Source organism: Portunus trituberculatus, chromosome 37 (genome assembly GCF_017591435.1).
Source record: "Portunus trituberculatus isolate SZX2019 chromosome 37, ASM1759143v1, whole genome shotgun sequence".
Classification (NCBI taxonomy): Eukaryota; Metazoa; Arthropoda; class Malacostraca; order Decapoda; family Portunidae; genus Portunus; species Portunus trituberculatus.
In genome coordinates, this window is record NC_059291.1 from 2,707,468 (window position 1) to 2,721,686 (window position 14,219).

The 14,219-nt window shown below is 45.5% G+C and overlaps 2 protein-coding genes across 23 annotated transcripts in view; one reads left to right on the plus strand and one right to left on the minus strand.

The window, feature by feature from the left end:
- Positions 1–14,219, plus strand: part of LOC123514343 — a 567,471-nt gene that overhangs the window by 495,966 nt on the left and 57,286 nt on the right. For all 21 annotated transcript variants that reach the window (XM_045272190.1, XM_045272188.1, XM_045272194.1 and 18 more), the window contains one exon: positions 6,591–6,670. In XM_045272190.1, the coding sequence (XP_045128125.1) occupies positions 6,591–6,670 (80 nt within the window). The remainder of the gene's footprint in view (positions 1–6,590; positions 6,671–14,219) is intronic.
- The window catches only part of LOC123514346, a 16,371-nt gene continuing 14,094 nt past the window's right edge, over positions 11,943–14,219 (minus strand). For both annotated transcript variants that reach the window (XM_045272211.1, XM_045272210.1), the window contains exons 4-6: positions 13,764–13,879; positions 13,271–13,407; positions 11,943–12,956 (exon numbers count right to left, since the gene is read on the minus strand). In XM_045272211.1, the coding sequence (XP_045128146.1) occupies positions 12,819–12,956; positions 13,271–13,407; positions 13,764–13,879 (391 nt within the window). In that variant the 3' untranslated portion in view covers positions 11,943–12,818. The remainder of the gene's footprint in view (positions 12,957–13,270; positions 13,408–13,763; positions 13,880–14,219) is intronic.

Sequence of the window (14,219 nt, forward strand, 5' to 3'; positions counted from 1 at the left end):
AAGCTGAGGCAAAAAGACATATTTTTTCAATAAACCATTGCCGTGAGTACTCTGTGACCTGGATTACGTACTGTGGTGTCTGTAAAGCCAAAGACATCAGCTGTGGAATTATTTGATCACATTCGGCCAATACCGTCCTCAATGCCCAGACTGGACAAGGTTGTGTTTTACTTATGTTCTCTCTTGACCGTCATGTCTGGCTGATGCGTGGGACATTAATTTATAAATGATTAGATAAAACTTATGTTGCTGTATGTTATAAAAGAAAAAACAGTGTAATAAACAAGCAAATGGATCGATCCCTGAATAGAAAAATCCGGAGATCTTTGCCGATTTTCCCCTTTCTTCCCATTTTTTCTTCCATTCAGTTCCTCCTCCTGTTTGTTTGTTCTTTCTCCAGAATACTATTTCCTCACCCTCTTCCTCTCGCCCATTCTGTCAGTCAGCTTTTTTTTTCAGAATCGAGGAACGAGGAGGCATTTTTACCAAATTCGTATACCTCTGCCTTTCAGGGACGGGGCGGGGAGGGGCGGGAAGATGGACCCCAGAGGAAGAGGGGGTAGAGGGTCAGGCCAGGTAACATATTGGAGGTCCTTCACAAAAAAGAAATACCTTCATGGAAACTGAAAAGCGCCTAACGCGGCATCGTTTTTCATTTGTTTCAGTTCGGCGACTCGTATTGTGAAGTAAGCAAGGCGTGGTTTGAAGGGTTGTTTGCTCGTATTTTTGTGACTGTTTTGCGGCTCGTACCTATTGGCAGGGTTTGTGTGGCTGTGAACGCGGCTGTTACTCTGCTTCTTTCCTGTCGAGACCCGCCACCTAGGTAGCCTTTTATAGTATACAACAGCTCGCCACACGCAGGGTGCACATTTTTCTCTCCATACAAACCTTTCCCCAAGAGTACACACACACACACACACACACACACACACACACACACACACACACACACACACACACACACACACACACACATTTTACTGATATTAGAAGGACGAACGGGTGGATTTATCGTTGTATGTACGTACGTAAATAGTCAATCCCTGCACTAGCTAACTTCTACACTGTGCTATCAACTTAAACAGCAGATGCTTTATTTATTCAGTATGCTTCCTCCAGAACCTTCCTCGGCAATACACGTCCTCCACTGTTCGCACACTTCACGTGGGCTTAGTTTTCCTTTCCTGTCTTTATCTGACTTCCGTCCTTTATTTCCTGTCACCCTCCACCATAAGCCTCCCCATCACACCCTCTGGCTCAGTTGGCTGCGCTGAAGTTGAATTGTTCTTAGTGGTTACTTTGTTATTTCTGTTAGGCGGAGCGGTCTCTTAGAAGTACGCGATGAAACTCTCATTGTACAGTACCTTCATTATGAGAGTAAGGTCGACACACACCAGGTTATTGACAGTTGAAGTGGCGGTTCTATATAAGCGTATTATGAGTCTGGCAGTCCGATATGAGTGAAGAGGAAGTAGATAAGGGACGATAAGATTATGATCAAGAGAGAGGAACGTACCTTGGCTGCCTGGCGCAGAAAGGCAGGATGACGTTACATTTACCAGGTGTGTTGGACGGCACGTAGGCTGTCCTGTGCTGTGTTCTGCTGTAAAGGCCAGAGTTGTGGAGGGATACAGTTACTTTGGGTTTGTGTATGTGTGTGTGTGTGTGTGTGTGTGTATGCGTGCGCCCGTACGTGCATGTGCGCCTACGTGCGTGCATTTGCGTGTACCCATGTTGAGAAGAGAAGCTACAATGTTGTCAAATGTTAATAAGCAGAGTTAGACGTGGCAAGAGTCCGTCCCGTCTGTATCTATGAGTGCAGTAATTATTGCCACTTACAGATGCACCTGCACTGGCGGGGAGCGAGTTAATCCTCTTTGCCTGAGTGAGAGCTGATTTTTTCCCGTACACGCTAATGAACCCTGACTTTGTTCGCAGGAAATAAATATACCACACTTGCAATATCGATCAGCCTTGTAGCAGTTTGACTTATTAACAAAATAAAACCAGAAAAAAAGTATATTACACTTCCACCGAGGCAGCAAAACTCGAGTGGCATTTGACGGAAAATAAAATAAAAAATTGTGGCGTTCAGTGACGGAAGTGTGACGGGGACGAAGTGTGACAGTTACGCTTCCATTACTGCACACAGAAGCGTCCCGTCACATGCCAGAGAGTGCAGGGATCTATGATGCGACGACAAGATGCTACTGGTGACGCGGTTCTCAGTCGCTAGAACTCAACCGAAAGTGACTGAGTAAAGATGGTGTGAATTCGCAACCCACTGAGTCAGCCCGTGTGTGTGTGTGTGTGTGTGTGTGTGTGTGTGTGTGTGTGTGTGTGTGTGTGTATGTGTGGCGGGCACCATGTGGGAGGCGCTGTGGTAGGCCTCGTTATTATAATGAGGTTATGGTGAAGGTGATGAACGGCGGGCTGGTGCAGCGTCTGGCCGAGCTCAACCTGATCCGTGATCCGGCCACTGTCGGCACCAAGACGCTCGTGATCACCAGGCCCCGACAGCAGCCTGTCCAGCAAGGTATGTACGTAGTTGAGCTTCAAGTGCTCCTCCTCCTCCTCGTTCTTCCCCCCCATCCTCCTCCTCCTCCTCCTCTTCCTCTTCCTCTTCCTCTTCCTCTTCCTCTTCCTCTTCCTCTTCCTCTTCCTCCTCCTCCTCCTCCTCCTCCTCCTCCTCCTCCTCCTCCTCCTCCTCCTCCTCCTCCTGACCGATTTGAATAATAAATTCGGCTAGCCATCCACCTACTCGCAATACTCACTCGCTCAGGAACGTGACATACACCAACGCGCTCACCCAACAACACAATAATGAAACCTCAATAATTGCGTCTTTCCACACACACACACACACACACACACACACACACACACACACACACACACACACACACACACACACACACACACACACACACACACACCTGTACCTCTTTACCTGTTGCAGGCTGGCAGGTAAAGGTAACTCCAGCCACGGCCAACTCACACCTGTTACTCCTCGCCTTGCAGTCTTTAATCTTGCAGCGTTTAAGTGCCGTGGCGAAGCATGATAAACGACTTCCACATTGGAGTCGTAGTAGAGGAAAGACCTTGAGTGTAAATTGAAATAACGTACCTCCACCTACGGTACTCTTGCGTGCAGTAGAGGAGAGAGAGAGTGGGAGTCATCCAGTAAACGAGTGGGGTAGGAGAAAAAAGCTGATGATAGTAGGGTGTTAGGAGAGAATGGTGGAAAAATAGGAAAAAGTCAGGGAGTGTTGGAGTACGCCAGAAGAATGATGATATGCATGTGTTAAGCTAGAAAGGCGTGGATGTGGGCGTGGTCTTAGTTGCTGTTGTTGGTGTTGTTGTTGTTGGCGTTGGTGGTGGTGGTGGTGGTTGGTGGTGGTGGTGGTGGAAAGAGCACTGCAGGAAGAGATGAGATGAGTCGGAAATGATGAAAATTTAATTATGAACGAGACAAAGTCCAGGTGTGTGTTTGTTGTGTGTGTGTGAGAGAGAGAGAGAGAGAGAGAGACAGAGACAGACAGACAGACAGACAGACAGACAGACAGAGACAGAGGGAGAGAGATTAATAATGGCCTGCTCCACACTTTCCTTCTCTCACTGTAGAACAACAGAAACCACACAACCGTGAATTGTCTCTCGTCTTGTGTAAACGCTTCGCCTTCTAATTGACTCATTGGTGCAGAGAAAAAAAGCAAAATGATAATGACGAAGAAAGAGAAGGAGTAGGAGGAGGAGGAGGAGGAGGAGGAGAGAAGACTGACAAGAACAGGCAGAAGTCACACAAAAAGATGAGAAGGCGCCTAAATGGGGAAGGAAGAGGAACGGAAGGGTAGGAAAGTGTGCTCTGCCTCAGGAGGGGAAGAGGAGAGAAAGAGGAGCAGGAAAACAGGTGCTCTGGTTCTGGTCTCCGTATTGATCGAAAGAGTCTGTGGTGTGTGCCGTCGAGTTTGTTAGTTCAGAATGTGTCGGTGAGTTAGTTATCAGCCATCTCATTACTCTCTCTCTCTCTCTCTCTCTCTCTCTCTCTCTCTCTCTCTCTCTCTCTCTCTCTCTCTCTCTCTCTCTCTCTCTCTCTCTCTCTCTCTCTCTCTCTCTCTCTCTCTCTCTCTCTCTCTCTCTCTCTCTCTCTTTTTTTTTTTTTTTTTTATTTAAACAAAACTTAATACAAAGGAACATGTACCCAAAGGCGCACTGTCGTGTGCTACCTATTCTAAGGGTACTACAATCTATTTCTCTACAATATTTACAAGACTTAAAAATAGATAATATACAAGATGGTCAGCATGTAAATGGAGCACTATTCGTTTCACTTCACTAGCACTATTCACGCACTGCACTACACTGAGTGTCACGTCACAAAGAGTGTCAGAGGAGTTGGCAGTGTCTGTCTCCACTTATGTGCCATCAGTTTGACACTGTGAGTGTTCATCTCCTGGACGTGAGGCACCGCGGCCGTGAACAAGTTCCACATCCTGGAGACGCGTCCTGCGAAGGTGCGTTGATGCTGACACCCGTGGGATCGCGGCACCTCTACGGCGTCACCACCATTGAGCACCGTTCTCGTGCTCCGTGCGGTGACTCTTAGAGGATGACGCAGCCCTGCCAGATGTGGCACTCTTTGCACCTGTGCCTTATGGAACACTACGATCGCCGCCACGTCTCTGCGGTGTTCCAGTGAATCAAGGGGACGCTCAGGCTCTGGGTGAGGTGGTAGTGCAGCATCTACTAGCCGTATGGCGCGGCGTTGGATGCTGTCCAGTCTCCTTCTGTGTGTGGCGGCACAGGACATCCAGGAGAGAGCTGCGTATTCAAGGTGGGGCCGCACCTGTGCCTTGTACAGCAGCAGTCTCCCCTTCCTGTCGAGGAAACTGGCGATCCTTCTGAGAGCGGAGATCCTGTGAGAGGCTTTCTTGGCAATGGTTTTGACATGCCTGTCTCTCTCTCTCTCTCTCTCTCTCTCTCTCTCTCTCTCTCTCTCTCTCTCTCTCTCTCTCTCTCTCTCTCTCTCTCTCTCTCTCTCTCTCTCTCTCTCTCTCTCTCTCTCTCTCTCTCTCTCTCTCTCTCTCTCTCTCTCTCTCTCTCTCTCTCAGTCACCACCCTTCCCTCTCTTTCTCTAGCCCTCTCCTAGCAAGACAGTTTGCATCATTTATAACTGGAATTGTTTTGGAGAAATGCGTTGCCTTGAGATCCTGGAGAGGTGGACGACAAACACACAAACACACACACACACACACACACACACACACACACACACACACACACACACACACACACACACACACACACACACACACACTAAACGTACTTGTCTTAATTGTGGAAATAAAGTTAAACCAGCGAATGAAAAAAGAACGTGTAGTGAAGGTGTGGTGCCGCTCAGCAATGCGTACGTTAGTGTCACACATTTTGCAGGAATTCGTCATATTTTTTGGGGGTTCCTGAAATTTTCATAAGCTACGAATTTCGGGTGAAAATTTGCGTAGTGGAATTTGAGGTATTACGTGTGTGTGTGTGTGTGTGTGTGTGTGTGTGTGTGTGTGTGTGTGTGTGTGTGTGTTTGTGCGTGTGTGCGTGTGTGTGTGTAATTATTTATTAAGTTCGCAGATGTTTATTGTGTGTACAGATATTTGAGTTTATAACGATGTGTACTTTACTGTAATTTTCTTTCTGCACGCACACACTCTAACACACACACACACACACACACACACACACACACACACACACACACACACACACACACACACACACACACACACACACACACACAAAGTTCTACTCTTACCCACTAATGTTAGTTATGTACACACGTTATTTATTTACATTAATGCTTGTTTTGTGTGTTTTTCCTTTTTTATGACTTGTGTACACGAATGAGTTGTGTATACCTACCCTTACGTACACGAGTTTGTTGTGTACGTCAGCGTGTGTTATGACTCGTTCTGCTTTAGTGGTTTCGCGTGCTTTCATTAACTACTCCTATTTGTTATTGGTCCTGTAGTGCTTACGTCCCCTCTCTGTTACCATCCTCTTGTTGTCCTTCCCTGCATGCACGCACTCACGCACGCATCGCTCTCTTTCCTTTTTTCCATTCACCTTTCATTCACCCTATCACAGCCCGTTAACGTAACTCACTCCCGTTTTGTGGGATTCGATGTTCATATCTCCCATTTTTCTTCCTTTATATCCCTTAACTAGCAGAGCCTCATCTCCACTGCCCGTCACCCACACGGCCACACACTCCCTCCCTCCACTACAGCCCGTGACACAGTACCCTTCCTGTATCACCCCGAGCCTGACCTATAACCCATAACGTGTTCCTCGTCCCCCTTTCCCTTTCATTCCTTACTAGTATTTATCCACTCTACGCCTCCTGCCCCCTATTCTGTCTCTTTTATTTTCTTCGTAGACATTATGAGTCGCAGCTTCCACCCTCACACGTTAACCTACACCACTCTCCAACCCTCCCTAGCCAGCCATCACCCACCCAACCGCACCACCACACCCGCTTCCATCATCACTCTGGTTTAAGTGGTTCATGACTCACCTCGGTTTTTTCCCCCAAACAGACGATGGCGACACCGACCAGGAGACGGACCGACTGCTGGGTCAACAGAGGTCAGATGATCCCGGCTTCTACGACGAAAAGGTAAGTACGACCTGTTTTAGTGTTGGTCGTGTGATTGAAAGTGTAGAAAGACAGAATTTATTAAAAAGTAAACCCAAGAATTACTAGTGTTGGACAAGTAATGGAAATCTTTTATGGAGGGAAATGCAGAAGAAAACTTTCTGAACTGGAGTCTCTCTTTCATCGGTCTCAACTTTTCAACTGGAACAAAAGAAACTAATACCGAGACACTGTTTGCATAAGGGATTGCATTGGATATTGTTCAAGGTGGTCACTGAATCACTTGAATGCGAAAAGGGAGCAAGGAAATATGAAATGTAAGACTTCTGAGAAACGATATCTCCCTCAAAGCAACTATTGTATACCTGCATTGCTTGACCCCGACACACACACACACACACACACACACACACACACACACACAAGGACATCGAGGGAACACATCCACAGGGAACACTTTTGGTTTGGCCTCTGATTGATGGTCCTCGTTCTTCCCTCAGTAACTCATCAACTTTGATTTCTTAGGCCCTGGAAAGGAAAGGGAAAGGGGAGTGAGTCATTTATCTAATGATGAGCTAAGGATTTTGCTAATGAATCCAATTATGTCTTAAGGAGATGCTTTTTTTTTTATCGCTAAGTTTTATTCCTTTCTACTCAAAGATTGGACTCTCTCTCTCTCTCTCTCTCTCTCTCTCTCTCTCTCTCTCTCTCTCTCTCTCTCTCTCTCTCTCTCTCTCTCTCTCTCTCTCTCTCTCTCTCTCTCTCTCTCTCTCTCTCTCTCTCAGCCAACACGCCATCGCTGTGAATGACCTCAGTAATTAACATAAGATAATCTCGCTAAGTAATGGGCTGGGGTTGTGCTGTTGTGCGCTCCGTCACAAACCCTGGAGAGCCTCCCACGTCACGGTCCCCTGTGGCAAAGAACGTAACGCTCCATCACGCCCACTCCGTCACAAAGATTTACCCTGCACTCCATCCTAGCGCCCACAAACCCCTCATCATCTCAGGCTTATACTTCTCATACTTCTCCCCCTCTCCACTCTCACCCTCGCCCCTTTCCCCTCACGCCCTCCTTGTTGGTCTCATTCCCATTTTCTCCCCTTCCTCTGCCGTCGCCAAAGTACTTCAGTTCCCCCTTTTTCTGAGATTTATCCTCCACTCTATACAATCCCCATTTCTGTCCCTCCTTCCTCGCTCTTGCATTTTCAGTCGTCCTCGCTGCTCGCCTCCCCCTTCTAGCCGCGTCTGCTCGCCCACTCCCTGCGGTCACAGGTTAAAGGGGAGGGCAGGCAGCAGCTGACCTTTTGATGCCACTCTAAAATGGTGGTGGTCGGCGTTGTTGCTGGTGTTTCCTTTTCTTATGCATCCTCTCTATCTTCATAACTGTCTCAATATCATGCGTCTTATCTTCTCTTTTTCTCTTAGTTTGTTTTCAGTATAGGTGATGGCGATCTTAACTTCCTGTTCTCTCTTCTTTTTTTTCATTATCTGTTCTATATCTGTTGAAACGTCAGTGGCTTTCTCATAGTCTTCTTTCAGTTGGTGGTAACTTTGGTCTCAGCTTCCATTACTCTCCTCTCCTTTTTCTTTTCTTCTTAAACGCTACTAATGTTCCCTTATCCTTAGTCTTCCTCCTCTTGTATTTGTGTGCATTGGTGTTAGTTGTAGTGGCGGTAATGACTGTGCTCAAGAAGGCGAGGTGATGAATGGGAAGAAGATTACGGAGCATTGTGGCGTCGGATGTTGGTAGGTCGCTCGCTGTTTGCTGTGATGGATGACGTCTCAATGTCGGCTGCTGCGAGACACTGGTGATGATGGCGATAGGGTTGGTGATGCTGAGGATGGTAATGGTAATGGTGATGGTGATGGAGACAATGACGGTGATGGTGATGGTGATGGTGATGAGACTCGGAGAGGTGGGGGAGAGGGGCGCGCTTGGTAGATGGGAGGTATTGAAGAAGTAGACGAGGAAAATAGAGAGGGTTGATGAAAAGGGAATATAATAAAAGAATAAGTAAGGATTTTTGTTCTCTCTCTCTCTCTCTCTCTCTCTCTCTCTCTCTCTCTCTCTCTCTCTCTCTCTCTCTCTCTCGAGGCTGAATTAAGCTCCTCTAAAGCTCCCCCATCTTAGTCGCGCCAAGGCTTTCCGTCCCTCGCTCTAGTCACCGCGACCTCTTTCTCTTGGGAATCTCGTCCGTGTGTGTGTGTGTGTGTGTGTGTGTGTGTGTGTATTTACTGCCGAGTGTCTGGATGTGGTATAACAATGTTCCCAAGATAATATGTACCTGAGAATGCTGAGAATACGATCCATACATGAATCTCTCTCTCTCTCTCTCTCTCTCTCTCTCTCTCTCTCTCTCTCTCTCTCTCTCTCTCTCTCTCTCTCTCTCTCTCTCTCTCTCTCTCTCTCTCTCTCTCTCTCTCTCTCTCTCTCTCTCTCTCTCTCTCTCTCTCTCTCTCTCTCTCTCTCTCTCTCTCTCTCTCTCTCTCTCTCTCTCTCTCTCTCTCTCTCTCTCTCTCTCTCTCTCTCTCTCTGTCTTCGGCAAGACTGCGTGTGTTAATTAGCGGTCCTGTAATTATCTCTCGATCCACACCAAGGGGAGGGGAGGTGAGGGGAGGGAGGTGTCTAGAGTGGGAAGGGAGCATAAAGCAATAGGGATGAGAAGGAATGGTAGCGAGTGAGAGTGATTCGGTGTAGGAATATGGAGACGAAGGATAGGAAGAGGAAGGAGAGAGGAAGGGAGGTGAGATATAATAATGTGTGAGTGAAACACTAGTACGTGACTCTCCCTGGGTACTCTCCCTAATGTGTTGACGTGGTTGTAACGTGAACCATTAATGCTGTTCGATGCTGTTGCTGCCGCTACTACTACTAATACTACTACTACTAATAATAATAATAATAATGATAATAATGATAATGATAATAATAATAATAGTAGTAAAGATTATTGTTATTATTTTCATTGTTACCATTGTTATCATTATAGGGAAAATAGACTTTCGTCAGAGTAAGAACGGATGAAACATTCTGAGAAATTATTGAAATGTTTGGAAGCTAACTCCATCCAGTGTGGCCTAAGTTTTTTTCTCCGACTCTCTCTCTCTCTCTCTCTCTCTCTCTCTCTCTCTCTCTCTCTCTCTCTCTCTCTCTCTCTCTCTCTCTCTCTCTCTCTCTCTCTCTCTCTCTCTCTCTCTCTCTCTCTCTCTCTCTCTCTCTCGTCGTGTACTTAATCATTATTGTCCCTACTGGTTGTAGCTTCTGCTGTAAAACAAGATCGGTAATTCATTAACTTAATTTGGCCTTCAGTCTGATAAATAATTGGATTCATCATAGAGGAACAGAAAAAAAAACTTGCCCTTGATCTCGACACACGTCCTTGGGCAGAATATTAAACTGAAAGGGAAATCTCACCCACCTGAATTAGTATTACTGCTGGAAATAATACAATTACTATACCATGCCAGTAGAATTCTTTAATACTGTAGACTGACAAAGAGAGTGAGTCCAGCCAGTATTGTCAGCCTGAGCACTATATACATTCCTTTGTTGTTGTGGAGCATCGGTACGTGAGTGTCCATCAGCGTTACCCACAAGATCGATATCTGATGGAAGAGGGAAGCGGACAAAAAGAGAAGTGACAAGGCCTCGTATGTCTCAGCGGTTTTTGTGACTATGAGCTGTTAGACTTACCTTCCATCCATCACCTTTACTGGCATTCAATAGAAAGCCACCTGTTATCAGTTAGGAGGTATTTCGCATAAGTGAGCTTTCATGTTATATAGACATTATTTAGAAATAACTTTAATTTATAGCTTCATTATCCTACTATACCACACCACTGATTAGGCATGCTCTTTTTTTTTTTTTTTGTACCAGGGAAGGTAATATACACACAGTACTGCTTTAGCAACTGGATAAATGTAATTTGAACATAATAAACGATGAGGCAAGTGTGCAGCTGTCTACTGATCTATTTATCTATTTTTTACACACACACACACACACACACACACACACACACACACACACACACACACACACACACACACACACACACACACACACACACACACACACACACAAGAGAACTCAAATGCTTGAATATTTATCGAGAATTGACGTATATCCCTTGAGTTATAAGATATGGCAATGGTCAGGTGCTGTTGCATTGCCTGTCTGAGGTAAATTACAAGCACTGTAGTTTGAAGTGGTGGTGAACCCTGTGCACCCTGTACCTGCCAGAAGCATCACCGTGCCCATGTATCAATACCATTTGTATCACTGTGTTTATTTGTGTATTTCCAATTATCATTAAGAACACAAGCACTTGCAGCAGTAGTCGTGGCAAATATTACTACCACGTTGCGTCTGTTGTTAGAGCTGCTATTATTATTATTTCGATCATTACTGCTGTCAGATTTTAGGAACTCTATCAAAACTAACTAAACAGACTAACTAATGAACTAACTAATTAACTAACGAACTAACTAGACTTGGTAAACTGTGGCTTTAAAACCATCAAAATGTTAAAAACAATTCAAGCACTGACGTGACTAGACCACACACACATACACACACACACACATAAGCAAGTAAGCAAGCACTTATGAGCGACGTTGGACTCAGCTCACGCCTCGCCGTGCCCGCTACTCCTGGTGTCTGGAAGCAAATAATCTGCTTCTCTCGTTAGTGGTGGAAATCCTCCAGATAACGGTTGACAGCACCGCCACCTTGACTGACGAACAACCGCAGTGACGTGAATGAAAAAGGAACTCAGTTTTTGGTTCAGGCACTTGTCTCCTCTAGAGAGCGTCTAATACGTAGAGACTGGCGAATGCCTAAGCACGTACATGGGTACGTAGCCTACTTGTATGTCCGGTTTATCATTGTTCTCTTCCTTCTGCTCCTCCCCCTCCGAGAGAGAGAGAGAGAGAGAGAGAGAGAGAGAGAGCTTCTCGCCTCTTCTTAATCACATTGAATACATTTTGCAGGATTTTGCAAGTTGGCGAGCCGGACCTGATGAGGCCACCATTGAACGTAGTTGAAAAGTTGAAGGGCGCAAGAATCTTAATAGCAAAGAAGCCCTGACGCTGTCTTAATGGGAGAGAGGCTGACTTAATTGGTGGGAGGTAGGAAAGGAGGAAAGAAATCTTTGTGAATGGAAAGAGGTGACGGATGTTAGAATGTGGAGAGGAAGTGGACGCTGTGAGGCTGTCTAAAGTGGAAGGAAGGAAGAGGTTCAAGATGAGAAAAATGGTGTTGGTGGGTGAGTAGAATGTCCTCAGTAGTCCACCGATTCTTTTGTCCCATTCCCATTCATTCACATCTTCCCTATCTTCCTTCGCATTCTGTCTTACAATCACACACACACACACACACACACACACACACACACACACACACACACACACACACACACACACACACACACACACACACTACTGAATCTTTTTAAACTTCCCTCACTCGATTATGTTCCATCTTCTCACCACTTTTTTTTTCTTACCTCTCCTAGTTTCCTTCACCTCGATATTTACAGCTAGAACTAGTTATTTGTGAAGGATTTTATAGTCATTTCTTTTTTTATCCTGTTGCCACCTCGTTCTTGCATTGATTTTAGGGAGGGAGAAGAAACAGATGCTTGGTGCTCGCCAGGTGAAGTAAGTTGGAATAAGGAAATGTAACAATTTAGAAGTAGTTTAATATATTGGGAGGCGACATGAAAGTGGATAAAAATAACGAAAGAAAAAGTTTGAATGATTAATGGAGACCAGAAGATTATGATAAGATTAAACACGTGAAGGATTACCAAAACATTTAACCATGTAAGTCTTTGTTCTTAATGACACCGTATGAAGTTATGTGAGGAGTCTGCAACCCGTATGTCGAAGTTTTAAAGTACGTAATGTTTTAGAACCAGGTTACTAATATTAAATGCGTATCTCATTACGATTTTATGATTTTTGTTTCTTTCATTTATGCCTCGTCGATGTGTATACACTTTTCCAGGTAGTTTCTTTCTGCAGACTCAGCTTAAAGGTGGGGTGGAAAGAGACCGATGTGTGGGGAAGGGGCTGCGGTGCAAAGGTGCATGCTGGAGTGGAAGGAAAATACAGCAGATAGACGCGTAGACTCCCATCAGCCAGCACTCATTCAAGACAGGTGTTAGGAAGCAGCAGATGTAGTGCAGGTGTGCTCCACTGTTACATCCCACTCCGACAGGAAGTAATTGGCTGCAGTGGGTCCCTCCAGTTCGAGATCAGATGCGAGGCGGGTCAGGTCAATGTGGTCGCGGCCTGCACTCTGCCGATGCACGAGTCAAGTCAGGATAGCAGGTGTTTTTCTCCTCCTAGACATATACATTTAGTTTGGCTCTTTTTAAGCCTAGTAATGGTGAAAGTTTGAAGATGATTAATGAACAGAAAGTCGTGGGTGAAGATAATAAGCAGAGCGCAGAGGACAAAGACGAGGAAAATGTAATGAAAGGAAAAATAAATAGAAAACAAAATGAGAAGTGTTGGAATAAGCATTTTTTCATGGTAGAAGTAAATATACACCAACATAATACTTATGTGTCAGACGGAATTGACAGGAGAAAGGAAAAAAAAGGCGCTTACCTGACAAGATCGAGCACTCGGCACCTTTGGGTCTGAAGATCTCAAGACGGTACGCTGCCGGTACACCAGGAACACAAGGCGATGCTGACCGGTGTCTAGGTTTGGCCGTGGCGCTTCGTACTCTACCGATTCATCACCTGGAGGGATACAAGGCAACACCACACCATTCATTCAGATATTCAAGCTGAGTTGTTTGTCATCTTTCCTTAAGTGCAAAGAGTGAACAGGTATGTGGTTGCCGTAAGAGTCTCCAAAGAGCAAGTGTGTTAAAGTTATTTAGATAAAAAATATATATATCCTACGCAACAAGATCCGCTCCGGGTTCCGACAGAAGGGAATTATAATTGGTGTTGAAGTCGAGACGACTTGTAAAGGAAGAGGTGAATTCCTCCGGGTCTTGGCAAAAAAAAAAAAAAGGAAAAAAAAGAATCAAACGTTCCCAAGTACGAGTTATAAAGTTGCGTGGGATCTTTTGCCCACCATGCTTGCTTACCTTCACGGGGCTGTTTCGCGGGGACGTTGATTAGGAGCCAGTGGAGGCGGGGCGGGGAAGGGGCGTCCACATCAAGGAGCATCACAGTGTAGCGACGATCCTTCTCCCCGGGGAACCTGACGAGAAAGGAAAATACAAGGACACACACACACACACACACACACAAAACTTGTTTTCCACGTGCGCTGAGATAAAAATAGCTCTCATCACTTCGTTGGGCCCCAGTGCTAGCTCACCGCAGGGAGGGAACAAAGCTCACAATGCGATTCCTGGGGCTGAGGTGCACGGCGTATGTGAGTTGCAGCTTCACTAAACAGTGCATCTGCATCAGGCACCAGAGGAATGACAGAATCTTTCACGTAATACATTTTTTCTTGAATAATAATAATAGAGAACGTAAGTAAATATTAAAGTAAAATTTCAGAATCCTGTAATTAGAAAAAAACCATTGAGCTT